Genomic DNA, 19,075 nt, shown 5'->3' on the forward strand with positions numbered 1-19,075 from the left:
GGGCTCAGACTATCAGTCTTTAGCACGTTAACTTTGAGGATGGGCTCAAATATGGGTCATAATATTGGGAGCTTGTGGAATCATGTTCAGAAATAGTTTTCTAAATTGTGATTGTATATCAGCCTTTGTAAAGCTGAAAAAGAAATTCTGGCTTGTGGATGTGTAGAAAATAATGAGCACAAATTATATCAACAGTGAGGTTACACAAAAAAGTTAAGTACAGACTCAAAGCAGGAAACGGTGAAATTGAAATGACAAAATGAATGACTTTTAATCCTACTTTTTACAGCCAAAATCAGGGCAAATATTTGCAAAAATATACTTGCGCCTTCTGCTTTGAATCTGTACTCAAATCTTCACAAAAACTGCTGTTTTCATTGTGAGATTTGGCGTAACCTCAGCGTTCTCCCACGATTGTTAGCTAGTGTTTCTGGTTGAACACTAGCTGTTCAATGAGAATTTATTGTCTCTTTTTGCAACTATAAACCTTGTTTTGGTGTTTTCTTGAAGGATGTTAAACTATATGTAAAGCTCGTATCTAATTCGACTGACAAAAGGGATATTAAGACAACTGCTGCCACCTGGGCTGGTATACACCACCTGCTACTACTGGAGGACACAATCACATGATTCTCATACCACATATACCACATTTCATTAACTAGTTCTGAAAGTTAAAAAAGCATCTTTACCTTTGTAGATTTATGTTTTTGGTATCTTGGATAAAAGACAATTTTTTTAAATATAAATTTGATGATAATCCTAGCAAACCATTGTATTCATAAATGTACAATTAGCAACGATAAACCGTGTTTTGGTGTTTTCTTGAAGGATGTTAAACTATATGTAAAACTCATTTCTAATTCGACTGACAAAAAATTCTGTTTGTTTCATAATATTTTTGTCTAGAGATTTGTACCCTGGCTGTTTTGTTTTGTTGCTGTCCCCTGTATACTGGTTTTGTATTTTCATTATAATAACTTTATTTATTTATTTATTTTGTTACTGTTTTAATTGTATACTGTCCCCTGTATACTTATTTTGTATTTCTATTATTATTTAATTAATTAAAGATATATACATATATAAACTTTTTCTAGTACTTTAATTACTCATGTAACCTTAGTTAGTTTCTGTTTGTGTCATAATATTTTGTCTAGAGATTTCTACCCTGGCTGTTTTGTTTTGTTACTGTCCCCTGTATACTGATTTTTTTATTTTCATTATTACTTTATTTGTTTATTTTGTTACTGTTTTAATTGTATACTGTCCCCTGTATACTGATTTTATTATTATTTAATTAATTAAATCAATTAATTAATTAAAGATAGATACATGTATGTATGTATGTATGTATATATATATAAACTTTTTCTAGTACTTTAATTACTCATGTAACCTTAGTTAGGTTATTAATTAAATCAATTAATTAATTAAAGATAGATACATGTATGTATGTATATATATATATAAACTTTTTCTAGTACTTTAATTACTCATGTAACTTTATTTTCTACTTTATTTCACAAATCTTTTGGACCCTTATTTGAGCCCAAAGGCCCAGATATAGGAGCCCAAAGCAGGCCTCCTGAACAACACAGGAAGACTCTGCTCTGTGCAGCAGCAGCACCTGATCCACTAGCTCTAGCTTCCTCTGTGGCGCAGCTAACATGCACATTCATTTGTTTACACACTGCTGCCGAAACTTCACACTCTATCAGTAAAGAAACAAATGTGCAAATGTGCAAAACATGACCGGTAATAGAGTGTTTTTTTTACCTGCTACAGGCGACGGCTTGCGAAGGACGAGCCACCTAGTTTTCCACTGTGGAAGGAAAGGAAAGAAAAAGTAGACACAAACTTTGTTTTTAAGCAACAGGTGAAAGAGCCTTTGAATTACTTCTGCTGTATGAATCCGCCAGTGAATTAAGTGACGCTAAACAACCTTTTTTCCATCTCTGAGTCTGGCATATCCCTCCACGACAACAGAATCCGTCATCTTCAGTCATGGTTCCTGACAGCTGCACAGTCGCTGCCTGAATGAGGGGTCACTTTCAAAATAGCTGCTCTCTGCTGCTGCTGCTGCTGCTGGAGGGGCAAAAAGCTGCCCCCAGCAAGGCACATGGAAAATGGCATGACCACTATCTGTCTGTCTGTCTGTCTGTCTGTCTCTCTCTGTGTGTGTCTGTCTGTCTGTGGGCTCCAGCCAACCATGCTGCTGCCACCTGGGCTGGTTTACACCACCTGCTACTGGAGGACACAATCACATGATTCTCATACCACAAATACCACATTGCATTAACTAGTTCTGAAAGTTAAAAAAGCATCTGTACCTTTGTAGATATATGTTTTTGGTTTCTTGAATAAATTTGATGATAATCCTAGCAAACTATTGTATTCATAAATGTACAATTAGCAACAATAAACCTTGTTTTGGTGTTTTCTTGAAGGATGTTAAACTATATGTAAAACTCATTTAAAAAAAGCATTTCATACTGATATGTTTCATGATATTTTTGTCTAGAGATTTGTACCCTGGCTGTTTTGTTACTGTCCCCTGTATACTGATTTTGTATTTTCATTATTATTACTTTATTTTGTTTTGTTACTGTTGTTTTGTATTTTTATTATTATTTTATTAATTAATTCATTAATTCATTAAAGATAGATACATGTACACATGTATATATGTATGTATATGTATATGTATATATATAATACAAAATAATAATAATATTTAAAATAAAAAATAATTATGTAATATAATAATATAAAATTATAAATAATAAATATATACTGTATATACATATATAAAATACAAAATACACAATCAAATATTTTTATATATATATAAATATACATACATATATACACATATACATACATACACATACATGTATAAAGCATCTTTACAAACGGTGGCTTAAGAAATACTCGCATATATATATATATATATATATATACACATATACATATATATACACATATACATACATACATATATATATACACACACATATATATATACATATGTATATGTATACTTTATATCTTAAAATCAAAGTTATAAATATTTATATATTTGATTAGAAGCAGTTGAAATACTGAAAGAAGTCAGAATAGCAGATAAAATGGAAGTGAATGAAGTGCTTAAAACTCTGAAAGAATATGTTTTGGCAACTCCAAAGATGTCTGTTGAACTTCAGCTACGACAGTTTTTTATGTTAAAATTATCTTACATAGTCTTAAGTTTATGAGAAAAATATTTTGTGTGGTTTTGGACGAAGGTAGTAAGTGCACCTTGAGTTGGGATTGTTTTGTGAAAATACTTCAACTGTCTGAAACATTATCATTAGTCTCAACGGCACTTAAAGCTTCAAGTCAGTAAAGGTTTATTCAGTCACAAAATGTTTCACAGTTAAAAAAAGATATAATCTATAAACTTCAACGAGCATTACAAACAAAAACAGACATCTATATTAAAACATCTCACATATTAAAAGCAACCGTCCAGGTAAAGTCCGTTCAAGAATTATTGGGTTTGCGTCTGATCACTGAATTGATCCAATCGATATAGTTCACCACTTTAGTGTAAACACCAGGTTTTTTGGAGTGGCCGCAACCGTCTCCCCAGCTGATGATCCCATACAGGAAGCTGACATCACCCCTCGCACAAGCCAGAGGACCCCCGGAGTCGCCCTGGGGAAACACACAAGTAGATACAGTTCACACACGTAAACAGAACATGCACAGATCAAAGCAGAGTCACACAAACAGCTGAATCACACACTTGAAACCTAATATATTAGTAAAAATTGCACTCTACCCACGAGGTAAACAGATAACGGTGACATTTAATTTAAGAGGAAGGAGCTTAAACATTTTTACACCGCAGGTTGAGTGGGTAGTCTGGTCTCTGCAGTTTTCAGACCCTGGCAGGGGTCACTCAGGGGAATCCCTGCTGCCATCTCAAGTGTTGTTCCATTACTCTGATACCTCGAGTCAACTCTGATATCGACCCTTTCAGAGCCAAAGGAGGAGGTCAACAACAACTGGGTGGGCACCAGGAGGCTATTTTGCCCAGAACACTTTATGATCAGTCGTAATTTCCAAAATGAAATAAGATCCGGAAGAACCAGCTCTTCGTAAGTTCAACCTAGCCTTGTTTTGTGTGTGGAGATTTACGAATCAGTAAATTAAAACCAATGAATTCTTACAAAAGATCATTTTTTACCACATATTTACATCTATTGACTGCCAGGTGTAACTGTTACCTGGCTAACGGAACCGACCGACAAAGCTAACGTTACCCTGCAACCCGTTGAGAGTGAAGAGTAAAAGAGGATTATGGGTTATGGTCGACACACTAACTGATATACATCACCATGAAACTTCCCCGGTTGATTACTTACATTAAAGCAGTTCTTTTTTTGCATTACAAGTTTTCTGAAACTGTATGTTTAAAATATGCAAATGAGGCATTATATTATTAAATATGCGCTTTGTTTTTGTTTTGTTTCATTTTGTTGACACATTAGAGTCAAAGGTTTTTACAGAGGGAATTTTGGATATCTGTTTTTACCACTCCATAAATCACAAAATAGAAAATTATTTTTGTATTACAATTTTTTTCATGTTTAAATATGCAAATGAGGCATTATCTAATGCTAACTTTTGGTGACTTTAGGAGAAATCTACAGACATAAATAGACAAAGTAGTAAAATCAACACTTAAATGTCTATTTTGGATGTTTCCACTAATCAATTTTTTTGCCGGGTTGCCTCACCTTAACTAACATACCAATAATGTTAGACTAAATGAGCTAGCTAAGATTCTTTTATTTGTTTTTTTTCTACTAGAACATAACCATCCACTTGGCAGCCTTGAATTTAATAATCACTGTTATGTCTCAAAATGTTTTCCTACCTGGCAGGCGTCGGAACAGCCGCGGAGCCCCGCACAAATCATGTCAGCGCTGACGTGATTGCCGTAAACTTCTGGCTTCTTACAAGCGTCGTGAGAAATCAGCCTCACACTGGCCTCCTGCAGACTGGAGTAACCCTGTGCCTCTGTCAAAATAGAGCACAAGAAATTGGAAGGAAGTCCCCAAGACACCAAAAAGTAAGTCTAAATATTTACTATTATTTGGATTTTTCAGTTAGTTGTTCAATTAATTTGACTGTTTTATGACAACACATCATTTTCCAGCATAGCTCTGATCGATTTCAACCTGACTAAAGGTTTACTTAGTCAGAGTACAGACCTTTACACACCGGGGGCATTTTTTTCGTTGAGATTAAGTCGCATGTCAATATTTCTTTTCTCTTTGTCATGGGTACTTTCACACAGAACGCAAATATTATATTATTATCTATTATTATTATTATTATCGCTCAATCAATCACATTGTATACGTTCTTATCTTTCACAATAAAAGCCATATACAGTAAGACGTATAATAAAAGCCATAAAAGACATATAATATTCACAGGGGAGTATTTTCGTATTTTCGTGTTGTTTATTTGTCACGCTCCCCGGTGTGTGAAGGCCTTTATTGAAAACACCGCTGTGGGTGTTCAGGGCCTTTAAGCGCAAGGTCAACAAATACTTATAAATTCAACACAACACACTAAATACTAACTAAAATAACTGCAATTAATACCTAAATACGTAGTTATTTCCAATAAACTTATTGGGAAATTACAGAGCCATGAAAGTTTCCATGTTATTTCCCAACATGACGGTCTAATGGTAGAACCTAGACACTTCCAGGTTGCTAAAACCCTGAAAAATTGCCAATTGCCAATTGGTACAACCCAATACTAAATTAATTGATTGAAACAAGCTAGTAGTTTCTGAGAACCTTGGAAGAACTTTACGCAGAAATAAGTACATTGACAATGAAGACAAAACCTTTGTGAAAGTGAAGCTAAAGTTTCCGCCAACACTTGTTCTGCTCTGACAGTTTAAAACAAGCAAATCAGTTATTGGCGTTGTACTACCCACACCAAATAAACTGTTCCAGTGTGTGAATGTAGAAAAGGTGTTGATCATGATGAACACTGCCATGATTTCCTCATCACTCACTCTCGTGCATGTGTCCCCATCCGCTAATAGTACAGCAGTAGTCATCGGGGAACGTCATGCTTTTGTCTGGGAGACAGATGGGTCTGATGAACGGGGTTCTCCTCACACAGCGCCCGTCCTGCTTCGCCAGTTTGATCAGAACTGCCAAACGGAAACGCAATGTTGTGAAACAGGCAAAGAGTCGACGAAAAGTGTAGTTAAAAATGATGAAGCAAGTGGTAGACTTGGAGACTCCGTCGCCCAATGAAAACGCCACTGTGTGTGTGTGTGTGTGAGAGAGAATGTGTGTGAGAGAATGTGTGTGAGAGAATGTGTGTGTGTTCATGCGGGGGAGCACAGGGACACAGCTGCTCAGTGACGCACAGCTGTGCACGCACACTGGAGATTGTGTGTTTCTGAATGGGGACAGGAGGTCTACTAGTTTATGTGAGTCACTGGTATATGTATGTGTGTGTGTGTGTGTGTGTGTGTGTGTGTGTGTGTGTATTTAATGCTTACCAATATCATGTAGTGTTGGATTAAACACTGAGAACTGTCTTGGAAAGATGATCTGCTCCACACCGAATGTCCTGGTGTTGGGACCGGTGACGTTGAAATGCTGCTGACCGAGCACCACTCGAACCTGAGACTTCAGGGGGCTGAGGGAGGACGCATCATAATTATCAGTTGATGGGGCTGCAAAGTATGCACAGTACTCATAATACTCGTGTCCATCTGCCTGTCCAACATTTTAGTATAGAGTCAAGTCACCTCGACAACTACCAGCTGAATTTCCTTGAAATTTGGTCCCCAGAGGATGAATCCCGGGATGCTAGGGGTGGTCAACACATCGAATGTACTCGATGTATTGCGGCTTATTCTACTAAACGACTATATCGCGAACATGGAGTACAAAGGGAAGCAGGGAACAGGGAAAGAGCCTGGAGAGAGCGAAAGAAGTGTAGCGCCAAAGCGAGCTAACCCGTGTTGAGGTCGGAAAAGGTGATGGAAGATGCCAGCCTCCACTTTCGAAAAAGGCGGTCAAACTAGCCCCCACGTTGTTTTGCGGTACGTGTATATACTAGGCATTACGGTGAGAGCGTGTAAGAACTGGCTTCAAAATAAAAGCGATCAAGAACTGACCTCAAAATAAAAGTGATCTTCCGGTGAATGCGAATTCACATAAATTCAATAAGTCAGTCAGTCTGTCTGTCTGTCAACAATAAATAGAGAAATAAAACAAAATGAATAAATATTAAATAATAAATTTAATTAATGATAAATTAAACGCCTGCAAACTGTATTTCAGAGAAAAATTGAATTTCAATTGTGTGATATAATTAGTCAAACCTAATGAGAATACATTTCCAATCTGACTTGTTCATATTCGTTTGCTAGAATTATCACGCTGTTATAATCATACATCAAAGGGTTCAAACAGTTGTGTTATTTTAGAGAAAATATGGAAATATCAAGATATATATTGTATGTCAGGATATCGCCTAAACATATCTAGATATTATTTATAAGCCATATCACCCATGGCAACACCACAACCTTTCTTTAAGCACCACCACTAATCTAAAATGTCCATGTTTGCACAAGAGATATCAAAATCTAATAGGCAGATTTCCATCAAATTTATCTAGTACATGTATGCTCCCCAGAGGATGAACCCTTTCCCATCCCATGGCTCTCCCTGAGGACAAATAACACCCAAGACTGTAATAATAGCTAAATCTCCAGTATGTTCTGACATGTTTTGTACTGTGGGGCATAAGGAACATTGTGGACTCTTGTTCTGCTTTAATTAGTTTAATCAAAATCCCAGCTGATACTAAAACAGTTTAGCAAGAAGCCTTGCAGATATCACATACTGTATCCTTCTCAAAAAACAGTGAGATGGCTGTTAAACTGCTAGAATACTGTGCACTTGTTTACTGCTAGTGATGTCCAATTCAGTTATGTAACGCTTTAGCTTAAGATCTTTGAACTTGGACAATGACAACAGATGCCTGTTTGCTGACATCAGAAGGGAAATGTATGCACTTGCATGTAAACAGCATCTGCGCGTGAGATGTTTTTAGGTTTTCCTCGAACTGGGCGTCTAAATATAGTGCGTTCGTACGGCTCGGGAGTCAAAGTCAAAGTTGAATCACGTGCCTTTTTGAGTCGCGACCTCTTGTTCAGCTGCAAACAGTGAGAATAATGCTCCCCTCTGATGTATGAATGTTTTCTGAAGGATAATCTTACATTGCTGACTCAAACTGAGCGCTTTCGGCCTTTTATAGAAGGTCTGAAAAGGGCTCCCAAGGACACAGAAAAATTTATTTTTACTCCACGCTTCACGTTTTGTTAAAAAAATAACATTATATGTTGGACTCAAAAGGGGCTACAAAACCTTTAGCTTTTTCTGCAGTGGCATAAACACAAATATCAGCATCCACTGCAGCTGAGGTGCATCCATTACATACTTGCCGAAGAAGCAGTGAGCCGCAGAGACGACCCAGCAGGAGGAGATCAGATTGCCGCCGCAGAAGTCCGTCTCCCTGATGTAAATGGCCGCCATCCAGGGGTGAGTGCCCGGCAGGGCTGAGTTTCCGCCGAATATCCTTCCCCTGGCTATCGATAACCTCTTCTTGTGCCTTTTCCCACACACGTGCTTCTTGGCGGGCTTGGGGGGCTTCGGTTTTTTAACGCCGGGCAGGACATTAAACGGGATAATCCTTCGCGAAGAAGCTGCACGAGGAAACAAGTTCATGATTATTTCAAACTTAGTGGCGTAATTGCTACTATGAGCTACAATTTAAAACAAGAACTACAACAAACTAAACCGGTCTAGCCAGACTACTTTGCTAACACACTTCCTGAATACCTCTTCTGAGTATTTTCATTTTTGGCGCTGGCTGATTCTCCCCTGCAAGAAGGAGAAAAAAAAGCCATTCTATAGGATGATGATGTTACAGAGGAACCTCATGATAAAAAAACTCATATGTTGAAGAGGGCACAGCAGACAGGAGAAGCTTGTGGATCCTGTGCATACCCCTGGCATCGTGACAGACGGCCAACTGTGCCAGATCCCACTCACCACACAAACATTTGGCTGCACCTGACATGACATGTTGATTCAGGGTGAGTCATGACTTATTTCCCCCTTTATCTCATCTAGCCCACGTTTTCAAAAAAAAAAGCTCTGCCAAAAACCACTCAACTTGGCCGAATTCAACTTTTCGGAGCGGCGTGACTCAACAGAGATTAGCTGTATTCTCCGCTTTCTGTTTTTATCACAAAACGCTGGATTTTCTAATTAAAAGTCGAGGCATTTAATGAGGTGTTTTGAATGTGTCGCTGACTGTGTCACACAATCATGGCTGCGAGGAGGAAGATATTGAATGATGCAGCGAGTGGCCTTCGTGAATAGTCTGCGCTTTTCATACTTTACAATGATAAATTCAAATAGGGGTCTATAATAAAGACAGCTAAATGAAGTGCCATCTTTGACAAGGTACATGAGGAAAAAACATTTTTTTTTTTGGCTTTGACATACCAAAATAATAAGGCTAATCATAACCGAGGCCAACAATTAATAAAAAGAACACAGTTAAGGCAAAAAGCAAATGATGAAAGCAAAATCAAGCTGTTATGTCTTGCCAAGCTAACAGGTGTATCACCCATTAAACCATATGGCAGAGCATCAAAGTATATCAATACACCTGTTCAGTGATGACTACATAACAAGCTGATTACAGATGCAATTAGGTTACCCTGTGATTTCAAATAAAAAAATACACCGTCCCGCTGACAACAACAACAACAAAAAAAAACTCCTTTTCCTGTGCCCCGTTTACTCACACACAGGCATCACACAGTTGGGGACGTCACAGTACTCCCAGGAGATGGCGCCGTCATTTAGCGTGTAGCACCACGGCATCTTGTCTTTATCTGGGTTTCTGCACACACACGGAAACACAGCGGGACAGAGTGTGTGTAGGTGTGGCACCGGTGTTTACAACACCACGCGTTACTCAGTATAATACAGCAGCTGAGTGGCTTACAGGGGGCTGCATTGCTTTTGAACGTGAAAGGCTTTCAGATATATATTAGGAATAAAGTTTCACTGAGCTGCAATATGCAACTTTTCTGGGCAATAAACTAACCATAAAGGCACATCAGAGTCTGAGCCTTTCACACAGTCTGACTCACAGACTTGTGTGTTTGTGCATAGATCCCAATGTTTGCTTGAAATGGGCTTTTTCTTTGATGTTTGGGACAATTTTGGGGAATATGCCATTTGCTGTAGGCCCGCCATATGGCTGCAGGGTAGTCATAGCAACAACGACGACTGAGGAAAGCTGTAAGAAATGGAGGAAGAGCCAATGTGGAGGAGATAAGTTCTTTTTTTTTTTATTAGACACAGGCTGGGTCACCATGTGCTTCTTTAATGCTCATGGTGGTTTTATGGACTTCTTCTGAGGACTCATCCAACCAAGTGTTGGCACATGAACTTCACAGATAAAGGCCAGGACTAGCGGGCAGCTTTGCTAGCTCAGGGTAAAAAGTTGGATATTGCAGCTTTAAAGTCAAATTTATGGGGAAATCAGGCCTTGCAGATACTGTAGCAACCACATTATTAACACAAAATCTACTCAAACTGGAAGTAGCGTTCATTTGTCGTGTTGCTACCACAATTAGCAGGATGTCTCGACACACACCTGCAGTAGGTGTGCTCCCCGAGGCCCCTGAGGGGCGAGGCAACCAACGTGCCCACGTGGAGCTCGTCGTACAGCAGGTCCGAGTTCCACGCCACGCACCGGGCGCCGGACACCGTGGTGCCCACCACCCCTCTGTAATCTGTGCCCCTGCTGTTATAGCACTCTGTCTCCGGCTCTGCACACACACACACGCGTACACACAAACCACAGGCGGAAACACACAAAACAAACAGATCACGTCTCGATTCTGCGGTGTAGCACACTATGTAAACAACACAAATGCAATCAGACAGTTTCCACATGCGTGATGACAGATGTCTTGCTTTCACACCCCAATCAGTCAGAACAAGTCCTAAAAAAAAAACTCTCTGTATGGATCAACAGTTACAACAACTGAGTACAAGTTTAGCAGCTTGCTCATGTTTTCACTTGCCATCATTAATCAAACCATTATGACACACAAATGCATGAACACGCATGCACTGTGTGAACATGCATACATGACAAATACACAGGATGGCACACATAAAGAACGTCATTACAGCTTTTTCTCACCGAAGCTGCAGTCCGGGCCGCTGTAGCCACGTCTGCAGTAACACACTTCCTTGCCGGTGGCGGTGATCAGTCGACACGTTCCGTCATTCTGACAAGGGTTTGAACGGCACACTGGACACATAAAGGTAACCCAGGTTACATCTTAATACCACACATACTGTATATTTCCACAGTAAGTTATATAACGGAATATGTCTGGTTTACAAATAGTTTAAACCTGCAATAATACGATTTTTTTGGTCCATTTTGGGGACAGCGATAACAAGTCGTGAACATCGACATATCATATATGGCGAACTTGTTAGCAAGCAGTTGGTTATTTACACAGCCAGCAGTTACAAAGCCAAATTATCATTCATTTGAAGTTGTGTTTCTGGCCACCTGATGACACCTGAATGTCCAATATTCACTTTCTTTTAGCTCTGTTTTTGGTCTCAACCACCTCCTGAAGGAAATATCTGGGTTTTTACTGGAACCACTGTCATAGCGTCATTTTCAGCCAAAGCAGGCAGCTGTTTTCAACAAAAAAAGCGACTAGCTGGTAAACACAGTGAGGATTTAGCAGCTAAAGAGCCAGATACTCAGGAGTTGGTCTGCTGGTTGTGTAAATAAGAAACTGTTTGCCAACATGTTCACCATGTCAACTTTATAAAGTGATAATACTGCAACATGTCAATGGTATATCTTCAGCATGCCGTGCCGCCCTCAAGTGGCAAGCAAATCAATTAATGCAGGTTAAACAAAATAAATCTCACCACTGAAACGCAGCTTTTAATTTCTTCACCAATTGCATAGAAAGTACAGCGCAAACTGGACCAGTGCTCTAATGTACAAATAGTATGAGTATCCCCTTAAGATCTATTGCAACATCTGTGACACATGCAGGAGAATAGTGACGCCACGTATGCATTGGGGTCGTCTAAAGAGCCCAAACTTAAGTGTTTTAGGAGTTGAACTCCAAGAAAATTTTAGTTTGAATAAGCTAAAAAATAAAAATGATCTCAGTACAAAATTAAAATATATTCCAATTTCATTTGACAGCCAAGTCAAAAGGGCATTCAGGTTCATTTAGCTTAGAGGCTTTTTTTTCCACTGTAAGATAAGCCCCCATCATCATGACAAAAAACAGTTTCGGCTCAGGGAGCATGAAAACACCTCTCTGCCTCTCCTTTATGCCAGAGAATCTGTTAAATGCCCATGAACATCCCCCCCCCATTGAGATGAAAGCACCTTATGGACCCATGGGGTGTGTCCTAAAACACCGTTCCTGAGTCACAGTGAGTCATATAATCTGTCTTTTCTTCCATGGGAAGGTAAGTCTTGTAACTATGGAGCTGTGATCAAAGAGAAAAAGCAGTTCTCCGGGCTGGGAGGAGACCTGATATATGTATCTTTTGAGGCTTGTAAGTAAGAAAAAGCTTGTGAAATCAAAAAACCTAATGACGTCTTTCCTTTGAGTGCATTATTCTCCTTTTTTTAAGTCAGTGTATCAGGTGTACATGATGTAAGTATTAAAAAATGCAGAGTGTCTGCTGCAAATGGAGCTACTTCTTAGTAACTACACGTCGAGAAAAGAAAAGTTCACTTAACTGACAATCAGCTCAACAGTTTGTGGAAGTGCATAGTGTTTTCATCCCCTTATTGTGTTTCACTCCCATCATCTCAACAAAAGCAGACCACAGAGCAAAAGCGAGACACAATTGAAGCAGAACAACAGCTGAAAGCACGTCTTACTTGTGTAGCGAACTCTTTCACACTTGATTTCCCCTGCCACACATGAGCACTGTTCCACATTACGGAGGTGAATTCGTCCCCAAGACTCTCCGATGTCATAATGGAGCAGGTGTACGGTTTCATAGCACTTCTCTGAAAAAGCCGACACAACACATAAAAGGCGATAGGTTGAAATGTGAGGAGGTTGAAGAGCTCGATGGAGCGTGCAAAATTTGACGGCTGGGCCGTGCAAGACGCATTCAAAGTGGACACATTTTTGTGTCTTTTTCTGTTGTGAAACCTATTTGCAAATGATATAACATAACATCACAGACTTGTCTGAAACTAAAGGCGAAACTTCTTCAAGAGAGGTAAGAGAGGGAAGAAGTAGAGCGTGAAATTTCATTCTTGTCCTTAGAAATAATAGTTTGACAAAAAAGATTTAAAAAGAAGTAATTTAAATATTGAAGTGCACATGGGTATGTGCACTTCATTATTTTGCAAAGCATGTCACATGACATCTCATTAATGTTATGGTTCCCTGATAGCATTGGGTTTAAATCCAAAATATTGCTAAATTGGCGCTTTTACTTTTCGCTTTGACGCCAAACTCAGCTTTCTCTGTCAATATAGTGCGCAACACAAGAATTAACTTTGAGGCTCATTCTTCGTCATATCCAGAAATAAAGTGTATATAAAGAGTATAATCATATCCCTGTTAGCATATGTTTCCTTAAAACATCATGAACCTGATGATAGAGTTTGTAAGTTGACAGGTTTTCTATAATTTATTTCCTGGCACAGACTTCTGTTTCCTCCTGTGGCTGTCAGCTGATTGACAGTTAGCAGCCTAATGTGCACAATGATATGAAAACACTGAACTCAGGCACAATGAAATAATGATGGCAACGAGAATCTGGCAAAACCAAATTAAAAACTTGTCTCAAGCTTGAATTGAGGATACACATAACAAAACAGTGGTATTATAATTGTCATTCATTAAACAGGCTAATAATAATAATCACAGAGTGTACATACTGTGCTCACAGAGTCTCCCAGTGAAGCTCTCAGGACAGGAGCACTCAAATGAGTGTGTGTACGGGATCAGCGTGCAGACGCCTCCGTTCTGACATGGATTCACCTGACACGGATCTGTGATTCTACGTGACGTGTGGATGACAACTGAAACAGATCAACCAAGAAAAACACAGTTAGAGGATAAACATAACAGCATTATGACGGAGTGATTAAATGCACACTATGTGTTTAGTAAACTAACCATCTGGCTGAGTTTTCTCTGGTGCGCAGAAGCCCCACTGCCGGTCCCGATCAAAATTATGCGTGAGGGAGCACCTACAACAGAAGAGACAGACATATAATACAGTCACCCTCTTGTCACCTGGATTACTAATAGAGGACACATTAAGCTAGGGTTGGGCAATATTACCGTAAGAAATTCATCAACTGTACTACATGGTTCCCAGAAAAACAAACTCTCTGGACTCGTCATCGCGGTGAAATTTCAATTTGCCTAATACTTACTACAATAATGATTGCCCGTTTGCCCGGGGCAAGTAAAATGCCATGTCGGGCCAGTAAATCTAGCAATTCAAGTGGTAAAAAATAATTAAACAGTTTTTTTTCCCGGCTGATGATGGAAGTACGTAGATAAGGAGTGAGCCATCTCGCTTCCTTCTCATCTCTGTTGAGAGTTGCAGGCGCAGCACCGATCGGGCATTCACGAGAAAATGGCGACAGGTAAAAACAAAGTTTATGAGCTGAAGCGCAATCGTGTGCCGGAAACAGGAGTTTATAATTGGGTGGTGTTAGAGGATGTGGGCGAAACTCCAGATAAATGTACTTTAATAAAGATTAAACATGACAATTAACTTAAGTCTTTGTTGTTAATTGATAACCGATAATGAATAAAACACTTTGTATAGGGGCAAGTAAATAATTACTTTGGGCAAGTAGATTTCCGAAAAACATTAACGTTGAACCCTGCCGTGAGAAAGGATTTCATCCAACCCTAAATGACATTTCTGAAACCTACAAGTACCAACAGGCTGCTCTGACTCTCTCTCTGTGACAGAAATGCTGCACTTTTGAGGCCAGTTTGAATCTGAGAAAAATCTCTCTCAACCATAATCAGTGACACTCACCAACTCTGTCAATCATCCACTACTTTAACCAAAGTAACATCAGCATACTTCTGGACCGCTCACTGAATCTGCAGTACATAATGACAAACCTTTCTTGACACTGAGCTCATGAGCACATCGCAAAAACACGCAGATAAATATTGTGTTAACTTTATATGTAGGTGGACCAGAAATGTTGGGCCATATATAATTGCATTCATGTTGCTCCAACTTGCTGCTGGCACCCACTCGGCTTTTCTCAATTCCAAGGAATGATGACTGGAAAGCCCTTTAGCAAATTTTTTTTCCCATCCAAAATAAAAATCTAATAAAATGAAGATTTTGTTGCTACGTCACAGTCTGAAGCAATTAAAAATGCAACATGATGGTTTTACTGTGCCAGCTGTTTATCCACCCTGTAGGACGAACTGTAGGAAGTAGGAAATGTGTTACAGCCGTAGTCACAGTTTGAGATGGATTTTCTACATTCTCTCTTATGCCACCTTTAAAGAGGACCTATTATGCTTATTTTAAGGTGCATACTTGTATTTTAGGTTTCTACTAGAACATGTTTACATGCTTTCATGTTCAAAATATGCTTTGCTTTTTTACTTTTGGTTTGCAGCACCTCTTTTCACCCTCTGTCTGAAACACTCTGCTGTGATTGGTCAGCTGGCCCACTCTGTTGTGATTGGTCAATCAAACCAAACTCTTCGGATTTCGCTCCAGCTCTGCTCAAACTAGCTTTGTTTGAGGGCGTGCCAAACTAGCCGTTATACAAATGTGTTACTTGGTGACATCCCTACGATACGGAAGAAAAGGCAGGACTTCAAGCGAAGCGTTTCAGGATCAGTGGGGGAGAGTAACTCCCTTTACTTTGAACTTTGGGCTTTGTAACTTTGTAGAACTTTTACATGAAAAAAAAATTATATAACACACTAAAGGAAAGGGAAAAAAAGCAAAAAAGCATAATAGGTCCCCTTTAAGATGGATTTTCTACATCCTATCTTATCACTTTTAAAAACCTTTAAAAACTGTTGCTTATAATAACACATATTATGATGTTAGTTGGGGCACACAAATCATTAACAACAATTCAGCAATGCACAATTTATTGAAGCAAATCATCTCATTACCTCATTAAATATTGCATTAGCATAAGTTCCTCATTACTGCAAGCTGTAATTGGCTGTGACTCAACAACCCAATTACACACTGCATCAGTGTCCGTTCCATTGACATTACCGCATTGCATGATGGAAAATACCAGTGTTTTTGTTCATTCTGAGATCATCACCAATTGAGGACAAGTCATACACCAGCCTGTGACGTAAAAACCTGTGTGTTTGTGCAAGAGTGGCATAGACAAGGTGTGTTGGGAATGAGAAAACCAAATATGACGAGGCAGCACTTCTACCTGTCAAATGTTGAGACGTCTCTTTAGTCTAATTCATGATTACACACACATGGTGACTGTTTGTGTAACCAAAACAGTAGAGCCAGACAAGCCGGCAAATAAAGGACTCACCATGGTTTTGAGGATAGGATGGTGAGGCAGTGATGATGAATCCTTCCACCCTGGCGAAATGGGAATTTACATTCTTTGCCCATTGTAGTAAAAACTGGCAACAGAGCAAAACAAAAAAAACAGCTTGTTAGTGATTTTCAATGAACACAGATGGGCATAACACAACAGAGTGAAATCAGAAACGGCCTGGAAAAACATGATGTGTGGTTTCCCCCTGCACCTCACACACAAAGACTGCTTTGACTTTGTACATAACTCTGATCAGAGGACAGTAAATCCATGAATCCTCTGCTCAGATAGCTAAATCATGTTGTTATAAGGCAGGTTAAAAGCACCAGCTTCCACATACTTTAGCTTTTGTTGCACCAACACAGCTGGAAATCACATTCACTGCCAGTTCAATGTGCATCCCCCCCTCCCTCTTTTCTCCTCTAAATCAAATACAGGAGGTAAAACCTACCTTTCCGGCTCTCCGTGTATGGCTCTTTGGAGATGGCTGTTTCATACACAGGGGATAATATGCGCTGAAATCAAAGTAAAGACAAGTTATTGCACTTTTTTCTTGCTTTTTACGCACCGCAAAAAAATGGATGGAAAAAGACGCACAGAGGTGATGGTGTAAACTTACCCCCCTTGTACTGAAAACACAAGGTAGAAAAAGTAACAGGAGGTATAACATCATCATGAAAGTTTGCATCTGGTGTCCTGGAGAAGCTTGTTTCCAGAAGAAGTCGGAGGAAGAGTGTCCTGTGCTGCCTTGTCACGTTATATCTGTCAGTTTCCGAGTCCTCAGCCTGCTTTTGGTCATAGGAAACGTGGGAAACCCTGCAAGTATTATCCTGTCCCTCACAAGCTGTGTTGAGTAAACCCGTTGCGTCATTAGGCTCGTCTCTCTCTGAGGCATCCCAGGCTGGTGTTCCCTCTGCACCTTCTCCAGGACGCCCACGGGTTTAAAGTTATCCACGGAGAGACCAGAACTTTCCAGAGGCAGAGATAGAGGCGCGGGGGGGGGGGTCCACTGGTCCGGGAGATGATGCTGCTAAAATCCCTCCTTTTACCAGCCTCGGGGACCGGGTAACAGTAACGCGTTACTCCAGTGTGACGTTACTTCTTGCTTGTTCTTCTGGACGTCGTAGCTAAGTATGACAAATAAAGTGAACTTAGCTAGTAACACTATTTTTTTTTTTTTTAAAGTAATTTTTTTGGGGGCATTTTCCATTTTTATGACAGGACAGTGGATAGAGTCTTGAAAGGGGGGAGAGTGAGAGTGGATGCGGAAAGGGCCACAGGCCGGATTCGAACCCGGGCCGCCGCGGTCAGGACCAAGCCTTAATACATGGACGCCCGCTCTACCAACTGAGCTAACCCAGGCGCCGTAACACTATTTTAATAGTAAGTCAAATTTAGTTGAGTAGTAAGTATGAGATTCACCAAAATACAAATATTTTAAAATAATAACATATTTAAAAATTGTATTACGTCAACATGGCAAGATGCTAAGTCAACACTTTGAGATTCTAAATTTAAATTATGACTTTGGCATTTTTGTAAAAATTATAATACTACCTCAAAATCAAGATATTACTTACTTATATTATTGAAGTGAAAATTGTGAGAAAGTCCAGATTTGTGATCATTGTGATGAAGGTAACACAGTTTATAGTCTAAGTATATAGTATATAAGTCTAATGCAATGAGGGCCAAAGAGACAATGTACTACGGAGTATTAGAGCCACATTGAGGGAATAAACATCTGAGATTTACAGAATAAAGTCAGAATATTACGAAAAAAAAGAAGGTAACACGTAAAAATGACTACTTTATAATATTATGACTTTATTCTTGTAATATTATGACTTCATTCTTGAAATCTCAGATTATTTTTTTTCCTCAATATGGCCCTAATACTCCGTCGTACCGTCGTACCATAGACCTACAACAATGATAAATGAAAATGTAAACAATAAACAGTTATTAATTTCCATTTATAAAAGTCCACAAAACTTTACTTAGTTCAATAACGTTGCTCCATACTATCATAATAACTTCATAGTGAACTCAGCAGAGAGTAAAGTGTTGTGCCGGTTCATTCATTGAACGTATTTTAGCAGACTTAGCAGTTACCTTGATTAGGGCTAGGATCACTGAGGTAATTAACCAAGGCCTATTGAAAAAGGTTAGAACACGAGTCCTGAACATCGAGGTATGGCGCATGCGCAGTGTAACTGTAGCACAGCAGACTGCGCATGTGTCGTATCCCAATAACTCCTCCTCTTTCCACCTCCCCCTCCTTGGGGATAACTAGTGTAGCCAACAAAACTTTAACATTACATTACACTGCAATTTACTGTTAACAATA

The 19,075-nt window shown here is 39.2% G+C and overlaps 2 protein-coding genes across 6 annotated transcripts in view; both read right to left on the bottom strand.

Annotated features, from left to right (window-relative positions):
* LOC119481650 (protein Dok-7-like) overlaps positions 1-2,384 on the bottom strand; it is a 41,926-nt gene extending 39,542 nt beyond the window's left edge. For 3 of the 4 annotated variants that reach the window (XR_005205243.1, XM_037758766.1, XM_037758765.1), the window contains exons 1-2: positions 1,946-2,384; positions 1,780-1,825 (exon numbers count right to left, since the gene is read on the bottom strand). Coding sequence is in view for 3 of the 4 variants with exons in the window: in XM_037758766.1 (XP_037614694.1) it covers positions 1,780-1,825; positions 1,946-1,999 (100 nt within the window). In the remaining variant the exon portion in view is untranslated. The remainder of the gene's footprint in view (positions 1-1,779; positions 1,826-1,945) is intronic. The other variant, XM_037758767.1, reaches the window with a different exon arrangement.
* A 641-nt stretch (positions 2,385-3,025) lies between these two features.
* On the bottom strand, positions 3,026-17,849 carry LOC119481666 (hepatocyte growth factor activator). Of its 2 annotated transcripts, XM_037758795.1 has the most exons (15): positions 17,345-17,849; positions 17,177-17,240; positions 16,717-16,810; positions 14,327-14,400; positions 14,086-14,229; positions 13,069-13,200; positions 11,335-11,445; positions 10,780-10,954; positions 9,920-10,017; positions 8,943-8,984; positions 8,542-8,806; positions 6,587-6,726; positions 6,089-6,229; positions 4,928-5,070; positions 3,026-3,699 (listed from the first exon to the last, which is right to left on the bottom strand). In XM_037758795.1, exons 1-15 carry the CDS (start codon positions 17,411-17,413, stop codon positions 3,526-3,528), a joined length of 1,866 nt encoding a protein of 621 aa, XP_037614723.1. In that variant the 5' UTR covers positions 17,414-17,849; the 3' UTR covers positions 3,026-3,525. The 2 variants fall into 2 exon arrangements, with proteins under 2 accessions (XP_037614723.1, XP_037614724.1); XM_037758796.1 differs by lacking the exon at positions 8,943-8,984.
* Between the last annotated feature and the right edge of the window lie 1,226 nt (positions 17,850-19,075).

This window comes from Sebastes umbrosus, chromosome 22, assembly GCF_015220745.1.
Source record: "Sebastes umbrosus isolate fSebUmb1 chromosome 22, fSebUmb1.pri, whole genome shotgun sequence".
NCBI lineage: Eukaryota > Metazoa > Chordata > Actinopteri > Perciformes > Sebastidae > Sebastes > Sebastes umbrosus.